This window comes from Harpegnathos saltator, unplaced genomic scaffold, assembly GCF_003227715.2.
Source record: "Harpegnathos saltator strain DR-91 unplaced genomic scaffold, Hsal_v8.6 scaffold460, whole genome shotgun sequence".
Taxonomy (NCBI): Eukaryota; Metazoa; Arthropoda; class Insecta; order Hymenoptera; family Formicidae; genus Harpegnathos; species Harpegnathos saltator.
The window spans coordinates 304,044-321,723 of NW_020230273.1; the positions used below are offsets into that span (position 1 = coordinate 304,044).

Sequence of the window (17,680 nt, forward strand, 5' to 3'; positions counted from 1 at the left end):
TCTTGTTTCGCAACATTTTCTTGCGTTTTTATACTGCTGCTGTAAAAATTTTCCCATGTATGTGGGATAGAGAGTGTCTCAGAATTAATGATATTTGTTTATATAATTCGGAAGCTATTAGTATCTCGATATATGACACGAAAGAGAAAAATTCCTCCCTTGTCTCATTGTGGATTTTAACATTCGTTGGTGGTTTTTTGCCACGCCGATAATACGGTCAGTTTTGTAACAGGCTGCAAATGTCAAAGATGTTTTCTTTACATCCCCAAGCATAACATACTTGTTGCAAACATATCGTACGATATATTGCAGTTCCCGCGAGCAATCTCGTTTTTAGAGAGTTTTTATAGTGTTTGCGAATAAATATGCTGGAGCACTTATTATGATTTCTCTTCAGGAGTATCGATACATATCGGTATGCCGAGAGAGTAGAGGCTCTCGATGCGAGATGAACAAAATGTAAAAGCACCGTCAATAAAGGGTACATGCACATATCTGGGTTTTAGCGTGTAATATTGCGTACAAGATCAATACAAATCTTTCTCTGCCCGATCCATTTGTCGAGAAACTTCCTCCGACTGAAATAATGAATTTCCCTCATTGACGACTGCACTTCTCCTTACATCTTTGTCGAGAGCTTCATCAATTTCATCCGTCTCCATTAACTTTGAGCATTACTAGTTACTGGTACTTACTGGTAAATGCAAACATAAATGTGCACAGATGTGCGCATTTGTAGAAAATAGTGTGTTATTGCCCACGTCATTACTACTAGCTACTAGAAACAATCCGAAACTCAATTAGAGAGAGTTTGAGACTAATTATTAATTTTGCCGGATTAAATTACGCTGCATCGAGCGACGGCAGATTGGCAAACATTATAATCGTCATTGATCGCGGATCATCATCGTGTCCATATCGCATCATATACGTATAGGCGATAACATATTCAATATCAGCACGTAAATAATTGGCGTGTCGCCATTCGTGTCATAATTCAATTATAAATGCCACGTCGCGTCAATGTATTAATAAGCCACATGCGCACACGAGTGTTTGCATCAATATTTCTTCGTTCTTCTGATTCCGCAACGTAATTGTAATACGTCTCGGCAGGAGTCAAGTGTCAAATTATCTGTCGGTCCAAGTGGCGACAATATCGCCGGCTCGTTTCCGACCCGTGGTTAGTCGCGATTCACTCGACAAACAGGAAGACCCATCCGCGAGATTTGGTTGTTTTCATTCTTTCCGACGGTGTATCTGTTGTTCGCTGCGTGAAGACTGACCTGCGTGTTTCCTGGACGGATTTTGCGGTCGCTCGGAGGTGACGTTTGTCGGCAGCAGACCGCCGTATCCTTCGCGATTTTACTATAAATGCGGCATCGGCGCATCCAGCTAGACACACAGGCTCATCGCACGTTGTTGCAGCAACAGCTTTGTGCGATCTCGATTCTCACTTGAAATCGCGATTTTCCTTCTCGCTGTCGATTTAGTGCACCTTGACGCAACTTGACAACCGACATGGCGGGGAACGACAAATCGAACATCCTGTACCTGTTCGACCGACCTGCGGAGCCGGTGTACGTGCCCAAGGGAGAAAAGAAAGTCGCTTTCGATATACCATCTAACTACTTGGTGAGTCCAATCTTGCTTATGCGGCGCACTAATGCTCTCATTGCTCGCCGACATTGAATTTCATGACTTCACTCCGTAATTGACTCGAGACGCGAAATCTCTTTCGGTCTCGTATATTACGAGGCGCCAATTGTATCTCTAATTTAGTCTCATCGCATCGGCGGATTGCTTGAAAAGTGTGAAAGAAAAGGTTGCAAAATAGGAAAATACCGCTCAACTGTAACGTGTAATGTGCGCGTTCTAAATTTCTAATAAATATTCCTACGAAACGAAGGGATGTCCTTCGGCCCCCGGCATTTTTCTTTCGAAATTTAATAATCTTAATTTAAAGAATTTTAAAGAAATTTGAGCAATTTCAGTTCGGGCAGAAACGTAGAACGTGAATGTTCGTTAAATAATAATTCCAACGATGCAGTTATCAAATGTAAACTTTGTCACTTCAATAAATTTGCAGCCTGAAAATCGACAACCGGTGGCTCCTGAAGTGTTGAACCGTTTCGCGGACGACACCGATAAGAAAGTCCCGGTGAAGCAGATTAGTCTGCCGGACTTAAGCGTTCCCCTACAACTTGGACGTCGAGAACCTTTCTCTTTGTTTATCCCTAAACATCGGAAATTAGCCGCCCGGCTCATCGACATCTTCATGGGTTTGTTACCGATTGGATTTTTAACATTGTTGTCGCATTTTGCATCAAGTAAATTAATTTCATCTCATGTTTGCCCGAGAGACAAAGGACTAATTTTGTGAAATGTATGTGCTTCAGTAGACAATACTTATCCGATAGAATTAAAAATTGTGTGATATACCGGCAAAACCTTGTGATATATCTTTATTACGCAACTTTTCCACAAAGATGATGCAAAGGTTCAAGAAATATTTTTTTACAATACTATAACAAAACTAATGGTTAAACAAAAGGCAAATAAGCAAGGAGATATGAGAGCAATATTAATATTGAATGAAGTTTTAAGCATAGCGATATGTAGAAACTTGCAGCAAACTTGTCGTGGAACAATGGAACGTACTGAAATACTCACACGTATTATTGCGATATCAGCTCTTATATCAACTCTATTGTTTTTATATAACACATATCCTTGCACATCATGGTTATTCATGACTTACGTCATGAGTGACTACTATTCCACAAACATAACTGTCACAAACAAGCATATTTTTCTGCATTTTAAACACACTTTAAGTAATAAATCTACGTAAGTTTTCGTAGCTTGTTATTAAGTTTTTTTAGATCTATAACTGAACTGACGATAAAAAGAATGGAAATAAGATAAGATAAGACGGAAGCATAGACGATGATGGTGAATCATCATATCGGACTTCACGGTTACGGTTAATGATATGTGTGTATGAATATTTATGTTGGACATTTGCAGTTAAGAACGTCGTATTATACAGGGTGTTTCAGACCACCCGTTCGCTTCATTTGTCTTGAGAAAGGGTGGTGCTATAAAGTTAAGAAAATACGTTTTCCTTCGGTTAACCACTATTTTTCTTTATTGCAAAGAAATTGTAATATTGTAAAGAAATATTTCTTGATTTTTTGCATCATCTTGATGGAAAAGTCGTGTAATACAGCTATTAAAAGGTTTTGCCCGTATATTACACAATGTTATCCTCGGATAGGTGTTATCTACTGAAGCACATATTTCACCGTAAGTAATACCGTAATTAGTACCGTAAGTAAGAAAGTATATTTTCCAGTTTAGGAAAAAAATGCTTGCGTAATACAATATTTTATCCTCAAACGTTACGTTATAATCGTATCCTATTAATTTAAAACACTTTTCTCACTTGCTATTACGATCGTATTAATTCTCGCTGTTTGATGATCACATTGACCCGTTTATGCCAAACAACTATTACATTTTGTTGCGCGATCGTGTCAGTTTCATAGACCCCTTTCGCGGCACTCGATTCGATACGCACGATCATTTTAACGGAAGTTATAAAAATCACAGCGTATCACATGCATCGGTAAGCTCAACGTCAGCGCTTCCGTCTGACGGTCTGAGTTGTGCGGTCGTTTCTGCGCGTATCTCCTATATCTCCGACCCGCAATAATAGGCAAGCTACTTTTATCTGTATAGCTGAAAAGTCAAGCCTCAGATAACATTTTGCGAAAGGAAAATTCGTTTTAGAATTCGTTCAGGAACATGTTATTTCAAGAACGGTAAGTTGTTCTGGATCACCCGATATGGCGCAATCTATTGAAAATCGAAACGAACTTTTCCACAAACGGAACCAATACTTATCGGGCAATAAATCTTCTCCGTTGCACCGAGAAATTCCGATCGGATTACCTAGCGCATTGAATGTCGGAGTTTCCGCGAACCCGATTAACCGGCTACTCTTGGCTGAGCAGCTATTAATTCGTGTTACAGGCATGCGAACGTACGAGGACTTCCTTTCGGTGTCGGTTTACTGTCGCGATCGCGTTAATCCTCAAATGTTCATCTATGCGCTCTCGGTGGCGATCCTGCATCGTCCTGATACCAAGAATCTACCGATACCACCGTTGACGGAAGTTTTCCCGGACAAGTACGTCGACAGCGGGATATTTGCCAGAGCGAGAGAGGAAGCGAACGTTGCACCAACTGGCTCCAGGGTATTTGCTCGTCGACGCATTAATTACCAGCAAGCTCGTTACTCGATTATGCGGCTTAATTAACCATTCGCTTATTCTTTGAATAGCAGTCGAATGAACGCGACATAAATTGCAAAACTTGGCGGAAAGCCGGGAGAGAAAGAGACAGAGATAGAAACAGATAGAGAAAGAAGGAGAGTGGAGCGGGAAATAAGAAATAGAAGAAGACGCGCAGTCGTTTAATTTACGCAACGAGTCGGAAAGAAACGCGCGTTTTTCGAAACGACGTCAGAACGACCGATCGGTATTCTTTGGCAGCTCGTCGTTGAGAGTTTCGATATTTTCGCGCGCAATAACGCACAGTGCGCGCACCTACCGAAGCATATTTAGAAGTTCGAGCGCAATTGTCCAAAATTTACATACTTTAGATCGCGCGCGTTATTGCTTTTGCACGGTATTTCAGTAATGTCAGCGGTCAGCGGTACCAGACAGGAGAATTACGCAGAATAAATCGTTTAAACGCGGTCAATTCGCGGAAAGTAGCGGCCCCTTCCGAGCCGCTGATGAAAGCCGCAATTTAGCGGCTAGAACTGCGCTCACAAATTCTATCGCTGCATTAACGCGCTGCTGATGTTTAGCGGGGGGAAGTTTCTCATCGTTTTATCCGGCCGCGTAACCTTTCGTCTCGCAGCTGCCGATCGAAATTCCACGGGACTACACCGCGTCGGACCTCGACGAGGAGCACCGCGTGGCTTACTGGAGAGAAGATATCGGGATCAATCTTCATCACTGGCACTGGCATCTGGTCTATCCATTCGAGACCGACATCAGGATTGTTAACAAGGATCGGCGCGGCGAGCTGTTCTACTATATGCACCACCAGATCCAAGCCAGGTAAGTGCAACGTGTACGTGTGTTCAGCAAGTTCGATAAGATTGGATGCCTTATTCTACTGCCGGCTCGTGAACGCTCAAACCGTCGTTATCGGCGATCGGATCAAATTCTGATCTCGATCGTTATTATCGCGCGCGCGCGCACACGCGAGAGAACTCGTCTCAATTTCGCGTAATATTCCAACAATGTTCAGTCCCTGCTAACGAACTTCCGGATTACATTTACGCGTGCGATAGTGCAACAAACTGTTATTACGCTGTTATTGAATTTGGCGAAGAGGCAGAGGGAGGGGACAACAATGTAAATTTGAATGCTTGTTAAAGTGAGGCGTACGTGTGATAATAAAATAAACAAGCAAACATCTTAGCGTACAAATGTCTGTAAACGCAAAGAGGGACGAAATCAGACGAATTTGTGTCGAGCTTCAAAGTTATATCGCTCTCGTCTAAAGTTCATATCGCTAAAGTCATATTAACGTCAGACGCATATCGGTGAGAGAATGTGTGTGTGGCTCGTTGTTTAGAGTTTAGCTTCTCCGACAAATACTCGTTCGCCGCGAGCCAGTTTCCTTTCTTCCGTCGTTATATAATTCGTATTCGTCATCGATCTGTAGCGACGAGCGAGCGAACACACACACACACACATACACACACACACATGGAATACCGCCTGAGGGCACGGCGGATGGGAATTTCCGTAGCCCCTGAGTTATTATCCGCGAGTTCCGTTTGACTTCTCTTTTCGCAGATACAATTGCGAGCGTCTGTGCAACCGATTGGGCCGGGTGAAGCGCTTCCACAATTGGCGCGAGCCGATCCCGGAGGGTTACTTCCCCAAGTTGGATTCTTTGGTGGCCAGTCGCACTTGGCCCGCCCGTCCCGCCGGCGCCATTCTCAAGGATATTAACCGGCCGGTGGATCAACTCAACTTCGATCTGCAGGACCTGGAGAGATGGCGCGATCGCATCTACGAGGCTATTCATACCGGCTCCATCATCAACCCCCGTGGCGAGAGGGTGCCTTTGACCGAGTTCGGAGGTGTGGACGTGCTCGGTAACCTTATGGAGGCCAGCATCCTGTCAGTCAATCCCAATGTCTACGGGGATCTTCACAATCTCGGCCACGTCGCAATCTCCTATTGTCACGATCCTGATCATCGTTACTTGGTAATGTTTGGTAACGTGCGCGCGCTCGCGCGCTCGCTCGCTCGCTCGCTCGTCGTCGTTCGACGATCACGTCGGGGAAGTTCTTGAGTCTCGAGCGTCAGCGTAGCTGATTTTAACCATCGAGACCATGCCGAGACGTCTTCTTGACTTCCTCGACACGTAGTGCCTTCCGCTCTAATGACATCTAATGACATTAGCAACCGACTACGACTGGATTACGACCGCGAGATTTTCGTATATTTGCAGGAGACTTTCGGCATTATGGGAGAACCGGCCACCGCTATGAGAGATCCCGTTTTCTACAGATATCACGCTTTCGTCGACGACGTGTTCCTAGAGTTCAAGAATACACTTCCCGAGTATACCCTACAGCAGGTGGGTGTGCACAGCTGTCCCGCTTCCTCGATATATCATCGGTTCGCTCTTGCATATAATGCCGCTAAGTACACGTATAAGCGTACCATGTGGCCCCCCCCCCCCGCCGTGCATTACGCAGCTCCCGTGGTGATAAAAACGTCCGTTAAAGCATTTAATCTGGCGAAATCGCCCAGACGTCGGAATTTATCAATCTTTTTGCTGTCATAGCGGTAATCTCGTTAAATACTTAACTTGGCGAGTGACAAATTTCAACACACACGCATACACAGAACGCATGCTGCGTTCACGAATAATGTATAAAAGCCGTGGCTTTTAAATTGAAGAGTCGCGCTCCAACGACGTTCCGTCGTGAAATTTGTCAGGGAAACGTCGCGGTATCATCGACGCGATCTTTCAGATTTTTCAAGTCTAAATATGACGGCTTGGTAAATTCAGCTTAAACCGTAGAATTAAGTTCCCTTCTGGAGCTAAATAGGCACGCCCTCCCACCGTTTTCTTTTCTTTCCTTGAATCCTAACGCGCTAAATTCTACCCTCGTTTTTCGTTCGGTATTGCGTACCTCTTAATTAAATTTCTTTTGAAATCTTATTTAAATAAGGACTATGTGATATTTTTTCTCCCATTGCCTCCCTCTTTCTTCCTCCAGCTCAATCGGGAGGAGAGAAAGAGGAGAAGAGGAAACGGGAACTCGCGAGCGAATTTAATTAGCCTCTTTTTGTTTACCCACGCGATTTCACAGTTGGACTTCCCCGGCGTGGAGATGACAAATATAAGTGTGCAAACCCCGAATCTGCCGGCGAATTTATTGGCGACTTTCTGGACCAAGAGCGACGTCGATCTGTCTCGCGGCTTGGACTTCACGCCGCGCGGCCCGGTGCTCGCCAGATTTACCCATCTCAATCACACCGACTATAACTACAAGATCGTCGCTAACAATCGCAATAATGCGCCGCGCAGAGGCACCGTTCGCATATTCATCGCACCGAGGCAGGACGAGCGCGGGCTGCCGTTCGTGTTCAGGGATCAGAAGGAACTCATGATCGAGATGGACAAGTTCACCGTATTACGTGAGTCGCCCGTTCACACTAGCTCTTTCCGCTGTATTCGTATTTTTTTCTCGGCACACCTCGATTTGAAGAGAGAAGTATCCTCGGGTAAAATGGCGCATGATCGTCGGCTATCATCATGTGACAAATTACCTACCCACTATATGACGTACCTACTATATGACGGATCAAGTGGCTTTATGCAGGCATATACGACAATTTATTCGTTATTACCGAACAATCGGGGGAAATTAGATCGGGAAAATACGCATTTAGCCCGTCGTATTATTATTGCTTCTATTTTATGTTACCATCTCTTTAATCGCTCTAATCGAATTGGCAGGGTCGATGAGAAAATTCAGTTTTAAATCTGACTCGGTCGCGCGCAGCCGACGAAAACAAATTATTTGTCAAGCAAGCAGTCGCGGTCTTTGTCTATCCGCCAACATGCTGGTAGTACACATCTCTGTCATGGGGAGGGGGGGGGAGGAGGGAGGGACAGCTGATTTACCGTCGAGGAAGCCGGAAAATTGAACCGAATTTGTCGAAGCAGCTCGATATTTCTCGTACGAGCGTGACGTGTGACATTGTCTCAGCCTGAGAATCAGGAAGACACGCGTTCGATACGCCTGCGGGATACGCGACACCTGCTATCTTTCACGATCTTCTATATCTCGCGATTTCCGTTCGTCCGCTGTATCTAGTGAAACCGGGACCAAACACCATCGAGCGTCGATCGACGGAGTCTTCGGTGACTATACCGTTCGAGAGAACGTTCCGCAACCTCGAGGAGAACAGACCGATCAGCGGTGATACCTTGGACCAGTACAACTTCTGCGGCTGCGGCTGGCCGCAGCACATGCTGGTACCTAAGGGGAAGGAGGAGGGATTCCCGATGGACCTCTTCATCATGATATCCGATTACACCGGTGACGCGGTGAGTACTTTTTATACTTATCAGCCTCTTCTCTGGTGGCGCTTAAGAGCTTACGGTGTGTCAGATGATGGAAACCTTCTCCTCGTCCTTCTTCCGCGTTTTCTTTTTTTTCCCCTCCCTCTCTCTCTCTCTCTCTCTCTCTTCCTCCTCTTCTCTACAACCCCCTCCCCCTCCCTTCACCTTAACGACGGCGGCGCGGTACACGGGAAGGCGTTTGCCTGTTAGGCGCTCCTAATAAAAAAGAAGCACTCGAGAGAAAAATTGCTCTACCATCGCGCGGTGTCGTGTGTAGGTGGAGCAGGAGGAATCGGCCGGATGCAAGGACGCGGTGAGCTTCTGCGGCCTGCGAGACCGCAAGTTTCCGGACGCGCGGTCCATGGGCTATCCGTTCGATCGTAGGCCACGTGCAGGCGTTGAGACCCTGGCCCAATTCCTCACCGGCAACATGGCGGTCGCGGAGATCAACATCCGCCATACGGATACGGTGTTGCCGCGGACGCGTTCCGGAAGCATGAGCAACACCCTTACCTTCGCCTAATGATTGACCGACCGACCGACCGACCGACCGACCGATCGCGGCGGACCTCTCTCTGCTCGCTCGCTCGCTCGCTCGCGCATCTCCGGAGAATCTCAACGACGAACTCTGCCGCATTCCCGCGATCCTGTAATATCCGTCGGAGAATCACGACTGATTGCGTGGAAACGAGAACGCGAGGAGAACGGTCCCATTTAGTTCATATCCTTGGAGAGGGAGAAGGGGAGAGAGAAAGAGCGAACGGGAGCAGGTAAAAAGCCATCGGTCGGAAAGGGCGGAGAGAAGGGGGGGGGGAGTGAACGAAACGCTATTTCCATATCGCTGATATGATGGAAGATCCATCCGTGGGACTTTTAACATGATCCTGCTGAAACCTCGACGTGCTGTTTCGCGACGAACAGTCGCGATTGTCGTCGGAGTCGCGGCCAAATCTCGCAGGACTCGGAGTGTCATTCACGACGAAAGCGCCCAGCCGACCCTGTTTCAATAGATTTCACGTGTTTATTGCCGACAGGGATTTAACAGCCATTTGTGAAAATCGCGAAATTGCATTTTGCGCGCGATATCTGTATTCATTAGAGGTAATTCCAGCGCTACACGGTCCTCGGACACGGTATGTTAATTAAGCGTTCGAATGCGATTTTTATTTCAAGCTTGATGAATCTCTTGCAAATTCTGCGTGTCCCATTAAACAGCCTCGTAAGAATCGTTATGTTTACACAGTTGGCGCATTTATACGAGCGATAAGTACTGCTTAACAAATGTATTTTCGCGCAAAAACAGGAACACACAGAGAGAGAGAGAGAGAGAGAGAGAGAGAGAGACGTCTCACGGACGTCCGAGCAAAGCTTCTCCCGCCTCCTTTCTCTCGTTCCACCCGCATTACGGGAACTAGATTGTAGAAAGCAGCAAATGTAAAATGCAAAAAAATATAAAAAATAAAGTCAGACTATGCAAATTAGAGGCGCACTTTCTTCTTTTAACCCTTTCACCGCATTACCGGCGTTGAAAGTGCGCGGCGACGCGTTCGGATACGTTTGGAACACGAGACCCTGACCAATGAGGACTCCGAAGGCTTCAGCGGATTACTTTAAATTTCGCTCGCTTTTTTAAGCTCGTCATTCATTTTCATGCCGTTAATTCGAGCAAGAGATTTGCGTCTGTAAGTGCGCGCGCGCGCGCGCGTGTGTGTGTGTGTATATGATGCGCGTTGCAACTTTTTATACGCACAAACATATTTCCCAAAATATATTTTCACGTTCGTCTCTCAGTCGGGTTTGCTTTAATCGACCTGTAAAAATTAATATGTACCAACGAAAGAGATGAACGTAACGAGATTTACGTCCTTCAGCTTGTAATTAACATTGTTTCGTTAAGCTAACTACCGTGTGTATCAGCCGGCACAGTCAGCGTCTCTCACACACACACACACACCCGAAATGATACTCGCGCTTTCCACACCCCGGTCCTGTTCTCTCCCCCAAATGCATTTATCACGCGTTTGTTTCTGCTAGTTCGCAGCTAGACGGACGTGGATTTATTCCTACGAGGGGTAGAAATAGGGACAGGCGGACGAAGATAGATACACGTTTACGACCGTCGCTTAAGCGACGGTCCTATCCCCCTGCTTCCTAATATCACTCGCGGTTATTCAGGGATTCCGTTTCGCGGGAGCGCGCCTCGGACGCGCTTAATAGACCGCGCCTGAAAACAGCGATCGAAGGGCCGCTGTTATTTGTCGTCTGTGCCGTCTGTGACGTGCAATTGCGACGGTCTCGCTTGAGAAAGTCGGGACGATGAGAGAGAGAGAGAGAGAGAACAAACACATTTTGCGCTCGTTGGCACGTCGAAGGCGATTTTATTCACGCTATCGAGCAGCTATACATCTCGCCGTGCTAGCGTGAGAGAAGCCGTTTGACACAAGCGTGTTTCATTTGCAACGCTTGTAAGATATCCTGTCAGGTTTGTTTCTGCCCGATTAAAAATTTCGTGGCACCGATTTGCCTCCATATCGCGTTACGTGCGGAGAGAAGAGTTAATTTAACATCAATGTCGCCGCGGTTTGGCTTCCCTTGCGCTCTGCGACGAGCGGCGAGCGAGAAAGAGAGAGAGAGAGAGAGAGAGAGAGAGAGAGAGAGAGAGAGAGAGAGAGGGAGGAACCAAAGGGTTCGCCTCTTCTGTATTTTGTTACGCGCTGAGTGTAATTTAAGGGACAGTATTATGCTTTCGTCCGACTGTTGTTTCTGAACCTTTCGCCGTGATGTGTGCATACAAGTTCGAAGGTGGGAAAGAGGAAGTTAAAGATACACAAAGCGAACGGTTGCGGTAATGAAGTCGGGATGTGGACGAAAGAGCTACAGGCGGATATATTTCAGTTTTAAGGGCGAAATCAAGTCGGGGAACATTGTTTCAACGTCGCAAAAGTTTTCACACATTTCCGTCGCCGTGCGCGAATAAAAACACGGGCTGTTACCCTGTAGAGCGAGAACGCGGGCATGTCTCTCCTGTCTTCGAACGTTATGTTAGGTAAGCGTTCACGAGGTCTCGACTAGATCATCACCACGCGAAATTGACACGTTGACATAATATATATCAAGAGAGAAAACATTTCTATTGTCACACCCGCTTTGGCCGCTTTGAAAGTAAGATCGATACGCCGTATCGGCGTATGAAGCAACAGCGAGAGCCCAGCAGCAGCGAAACTCGTTAGATGAGTCATGAGTAAACGGACGTATTTTGTGTTAACGGACTTACGCGCTCGCGCACTCACATTTCGCGATATAATTTCCTCTTTATCCTTCGCAAGTTCCCCCGGGGAGTTATTCGTCGTGGTTTGCTACGATTTGCCGAAATGAGCTCCGCGCCGCGGAGAGAAGCGACGGAGAAACGAACGTACGAACTCATATATTTAGATACAATAAACCGCGTGAATCCTGAATATCACATACGTCATTCACATACGCGCGTACCTCCATGTGCGTCGCACATACGCGCGGCGCAATACAACTGATCCTGTGATCTACGTACGTAATATATATATATATATATATATATATATATATATATATATATATATAGCGATCGTTAGGATAAATAATCCCCGGGTTAAAAGCAGTCCCCGCTCTGAACGCTCGTTTCCTTTATTCAGGGAGATTTCGCGCGAAACGGGACGTTACGTTTATGACGTATATAAAACTGGAGTGCAGGCGTCTATGAAATGGCTACGGAAACGTACTTGCGTCAGGTATATACGTCTCATTCCGCAAAGGGAAGTCTACGTCTCGTCCTTTGACTTCGAACCGGTAGAGCCGGTTAATTTGTACCATTTACGGCACACCCACGACTCCCGTGCTTTAACTTCCATTCGTAAAAATGTCGCGCTCCCTGGCAATCACATTAGCAATCCGCCCTCAACAAAAAGAGAAAAAGAAAGAGAGAGAGAGAGAGAGAGAGAGAGAGAGAGAGAGAGAGAGAGAGAGAGAGAGAGAGAGAGAGAGAGAGAGAGAGAGAGTGGGAGAAAATGATAATTTTGCGAGGTTATTACTTCTAAAGGGAATCAAATCACACGCTACAAAGTCGTGTCGTCTTTCTTTCGCCGGAAATAAAGAAAATCGTAGCGATCGCACGACTGTCTCAATTTTGCCGCAAATAATTAAATAAATCGAGCAATTCTCGTATCAGCGCGGAGAAGATTCGCGCTTTATTCTCGACACTGTGTGTCCTGGCCGCCTAATTCCGTCGTATCGATCATCGCGCACATGCTTCTAAACGGAGAGACAGGAAGGACCAGTGAAGGCGATCACGTTATACCTCTTGTTATTCCGGCGAACATCAGGCAGCTTCCTTCCCTGTCACGAACGCACCTTAATTCGTGGCAATTAGCGGTGCTGCATGCTGTGTGTGCATACAGTTTGCAGCCGCTGTATGCTAATGGTGAGATAATCGGCCATTAAGTCTTACCATACTCGAGGGATTATCCCGGCAAATAACGGTGTTTTAACCTTGGCTACTTGTAGCGCGATGAAATAATATTGCAGACTGTTTAGCTCGTTTTACGCAATTAATAATAATTATTGACGCGACATATTGCGCATGTTGCGCATTTTGCGTACACACATATATATATGTGTATATGTACAATTGTCCCATTGTCGTCGTATAATTAATGCCATTATATTCCGCGGATAATTAACGCGCGTCGTGTGCCCGCAATTTGCTCGGCTTTGTTGGCAGTTTTATTTTATCGCGGCACGTGTCTTATACCGTATCACCGAAATGATCGATATTTCTAGGGAACTATACGATATCGCAATGTCGCGAGTTTAATTGTCCTAATATGTGTGCTGTGCAATTCACGAAGCGCAGTTCGCTTTCGTTAATTTTTATTGATTACCATTCGTGCGGGATTACATCGGAAAAATCCAGTCGCTTTCTCTCGACGTAAGTATCCCTTTGTCGGGAAAATAGAGAAAAGGACAGTCGTTTCGCTACAAGCCGTTAACCTAATTAACAGCGCCGTAATCGCGTCGGCACTGCGTGTGTGTATAACGCTCGTATGCGCGCCGTACACCTTTCGGGTACACGCATGGCATACGCGAGCTTATAGACGAGTGCTTATTAAGTCTGACGATGCCGGAGGAGTGCAAGCAACGAAAAGCAGCCCGGCTGCGCCATCAGACCTTGCCAAGCCTCGCTGTGTTTGCAAAAGTCACGTCAAATGCATCAGACACCCGGTGCAACATTAATTGTTCCGCAATATTCTCGTGGCCTCAGGCAGCATATTAGCGGCAGCGCGGCGTGGAAATTATGCGACGTGTATGTGAGTCGATCGTGGATAAAATTTCACACGCCGCCGCGGCCGTGCCGTGCCGTGCCACGTCTTTCTCCGTCTTGACGTAATTAATGTCTTGAATAATATTGTTACTTCGATACAGGCGAAACTTTTTCTCTCTTTCTCTTCTTTTTTTTCTTTAATGAACCTTGGCCATTATTTCTCGCAGTCCTACTTCTTTTGGGAATGGCATTTCCCAGCGCTGCATTAAGCAAGATAAAAGTGACGATTCGTGTCTCGATGTTACTCGTTGCCCGGCGAAAATGAGAACGGACCGCTTCGCTTCGCGAGAACCAGACAGGGGGAGAATGACAATGAGGGATGAAAACGTCTTAGGTTCTCTGAAGAACGTTTAATCTTATTTACGAAAAGCTCATTAAAATTACTGATTACGCTCGCAGACTTTCAAAGAATTTTCAAACAGGATTATCATTCTGTTTACCATACGCCATTGTCATCCCTTGTCGGTCGGAATAATGATATGCAACGCGATAGTTTACAGTTGTATACTTTTCACACTGCAACATCGATTATGCTTAGGCTTCTCTCGCGTGTGAGAAAGTGCGGTAAATTCTTCTCTTTCGCGCTGAGCGCGATTCTACGCACGAAAACTTTTACACACAGCGACTGATATTTTTGCTTAAAATTAAACACACACACACACACGCACGCACATATACAGGCAGAGCGTAATTACCTCATATCTCATTGAACATTATAATATTTTGCTCAATAAATATGGATTTTCTGACAATTGTAAGCGTTATTTTTAAGAGAATAAAATCATCGTAAAGCATAAATAAATATATGATACATCTCTCCGTTTCAATCCTTCCACATAATTGTGCCGAACGTGAGAGATATCCTTGCAGATATTGTCCCGATAGTGAAATAAAATTATCTCATTTCCCCTCTTGATTTATTGGTCGCATTTAATGTTGTAATTATTAATCATGAAATTATTAATTATAAGCCGTTATTTATGTTTTCAGCATGCATCTCATTACTTTTGCGTCTCTACCGTCTGTTTTTAATCATTATTCATGCTGGCGAGCTATTTTACGTTGCTTTGTGTTCGTTATAAGTCAAGCGTAATAATTATATTCCCCATGAGCTTGACGACTCGATCTCGATCCCATTCAGTCGAAAGCGAATAGTCACGTTGGCGCGTTAATCGTTAAACTCCGGCTGGTATCCGCATAGTTCCCGGGCGCCAATATAACTTGGAGATTTATCACCGGACACACGTGCTACAGGGGCGTTAATTATTCCGCTTTTATTGAATACCGCAACTTTTTTACGCGATGAGACGGGAATCCATAGTCGGCCGACTTTTTGCCGGACGATCGTATCTCCCCGGCCATTCGTCGGTTTCTTCCGACCCTCTTTGCCGGATCCGGCGGTTAGCCGTCGAGCATACATTATTCGGCGATGTCAAAGTATTGTCCCGGCTGAATTCCCGATAACCGGTCTCTCTTCGTCTAGCTCACCGTTAGAAATCGTCGTATTCCACGCGAATCTCAGGCAAGAATTTTTTGACAATTTCCGATCCCTCGGCAATTAGGCTGGTTAAACTCTGAAAATTCAAGTGGACATATGGACGCAATTCCCTTAATTTTCAACGTGAAACGTATCTTGATAATGAAGCTCTTAATTAAACGTCTGTTGAGGCGGAGTCCGCGCTCGAATTTTTTAATTGTTTGAATTTGACCGAGAAGCTGAGTTCTGAGATTCTCTCCGTTGTCCGCGCGTAATCTTCTTAATTTCTCGTTATCTGCCAGCTCGATTAAGTTTCCGTCGAAAAAGCGAAATTCAGCTGGAAATTTGTCCCCCTATATACGTCGGGGTGTGAAAGTGACTCCGTCACGATATATCCTGTATACTGTATAATTTAACTTGCTAGCTATTGCACGATCCCTAGCCAAGGTCATATATAGTACTCCGGCACATCAATATGTATTTCTCCCTTACGCCGCTCGTAGATGGGATATTGCATTGAAATATTTATGATAATAAAACGATTTTAAATCTCGTTCGCGGAAGAAATATTTCCTGGCATGCTCGCCGCGAAGAACAAAGGGGAAATATGCGAATAAGAGACAATTTTATCGATCCGAGGGATATATATATATATATGTATATGTACACACTGACTCTTCGCTGCTTTAGGCACCGGAAAAATTGCGTACGCTTTCCCTCGCAAATATAGGTATTAGAAATTGTGTCTTAAACAATTGTACGAATTGTTTCGATAGGAAGGCACCTGGAAAAATTTGAGACACACAGAGACGACACACGAGTAAAAAGAAACACCCGGATGAATAAAAACACCAATTCTATCAGTATCTCATTTTTTTCTTCCGTGCCGGAACATTCGGCTGCGATTTATTCGCAGAGATCGTCGATCGATTCGCCATATCTTTGCCTCTTTCACGTATTGGTATTATTCGCCGATGAGCGTCCTCCAATTTCTCATCGCACTTGGCGTTCGACGGAACGACGTAAACGACTCGCGATATATAAATAGCAAATGACAGGAATCAAAGGCAAATCTGTTCCCATGGGGACTCGTGGGGGCTTTTTGTCGCTGAACGTCGCTTTATAAGCCATAAAACGCGGCACGATGGCGTTCTCGCACCTCCACGAGCTCATAACTATGAAAGGATAGGGAAATACTGAGGAATCGCTCCGCGGCTATCGATCGTTTCTGGCAGACTGCTCCTCTCCTCGGTCCTACCTCGTCACTCGCACCGGACGACCCTGACTGTCGTTGCTCTCTCGGAGATAAATCGAGTTTATCGCCAGGTACCGCGCTCGGGACAAAGTTATTATAGTTTCGATTCGATTACGTCGCACTGCAACGACAGTTACGAGGGAAAACCGAGCGCCTTCAAGTCCCACCGCTCTGCCCTTTCGTGTCGTTTTACCGTAGACGATGATCTTTAGCCTAGACCGGCTAGAAGATCGCGTCTTCTGGGAGACACCTGGGCTAGGACGAGCTAGAATGGAACGAAAGGCGAAGTACGCAAACTAGTGTGTGTAAGTGGCCAGAGATTACGATACTACCGTAGCGTCGAGCTATCGATTATCCGTTTACATAGCGCATATTGTACAACAGTATGTATAGGTGTACTTAAGTACTTGAAAGTTTATAAGAGAGAGAGAGAGAGAGAGAGAGAGAGAGGGGGGTGGGGGAGAAAGTAAAAGACGCAGAGAGGATGCAGCGAGTCGATTACGGCAGAGTGGAAAAAAGCTGCGCGTATTTTACGATCACGTGATGTATTCACAGTGCTTCTTTAAGTTAGAATGAATAATGACATTATTCATAAATAGGGAGAAAGAGAGAGAGAGAGAGAGAGAGAGAGAGAGAGAGAGAGAGAGAGAGAGAGAGAGAGAGAGAGAGAAGGAGAGGGGGAGAGAGAGAGAGAGAGAGGAGGAGGGGGAGAGAGATAGAGTAATAAAACGGGCTGTGATAAAACATCGTTCTCTTTTTAACGGTAGCGGCGTAATTGAAACGAACGTTTCGTCGGGTCGTTTCTGCTAATAAGCGATGATTAATTAATCGAGAATTTAATTCCCCGTTAATTCCCCGCCGAAGGGTAAGCTGCCGCCGTTAAAGGCGCAAAATGTCACATTTAATCGCGACGGTCGGG

The 17,680-nt window shown here is 45.6% G+C and overlaps 1 protein-coding gene across 1 annotated transcript; it reads left to right on the plus strand.

Moving 5' to 3' along the window:
• Nucleotides 1–1,383: 1,383 nt before the first annotated feature.
• PPO (phenoloxidase subunit A3) lies at nt 1,384–9,990 on the plus strand. The gene is made up of 9 exons (XM_011155278.3): nt 1,384–1,635; nt 2,090–2,282; nt 4,039–4,262; nt 4,933–5,135; nt 5,883–6,300; nt 6,547–6,675; nt 7,418–7,745; nt 8,429–8,661; nt 8,954–9,990. The coding sequence occupies exons 1-9, from the start codon at nt 1,522–1,524 to the stop codon at nt 9,197–9,199; spliced, it is 2,088 nt and encodes a 695-aa protein (XP_011153580.1). The 5' UTR covers nt 1,384–1,521; the 3' UTR covers nt 9,200–9,990.
• Nucleotides 9,991–17,680: the final 7,690 nt, after the last annotated feature.

Coding starts and splice junctions, on each gene's coding strand:
- PPO (XM_011155278.3), top strand. CDS start 1,522: ATGGCGGGGAACGACAAATCGAACATCCTGTACCTGTTCGACCGACCT. Junction 5,136..5,882: donor CACCACCAGATCCAAGCCAG/GTAAGTGCAACG, acceptor CTCTTTTCGCAG/ATACAATTGCGAGCGTCTGT. Junction 6,676..7,417: donor CCGAGTATACCCTACAGCAG/GTGGGTGTGCAC, acceptor GCGATTTCACAG/TTGGACTTCCCCGGCGTGGA.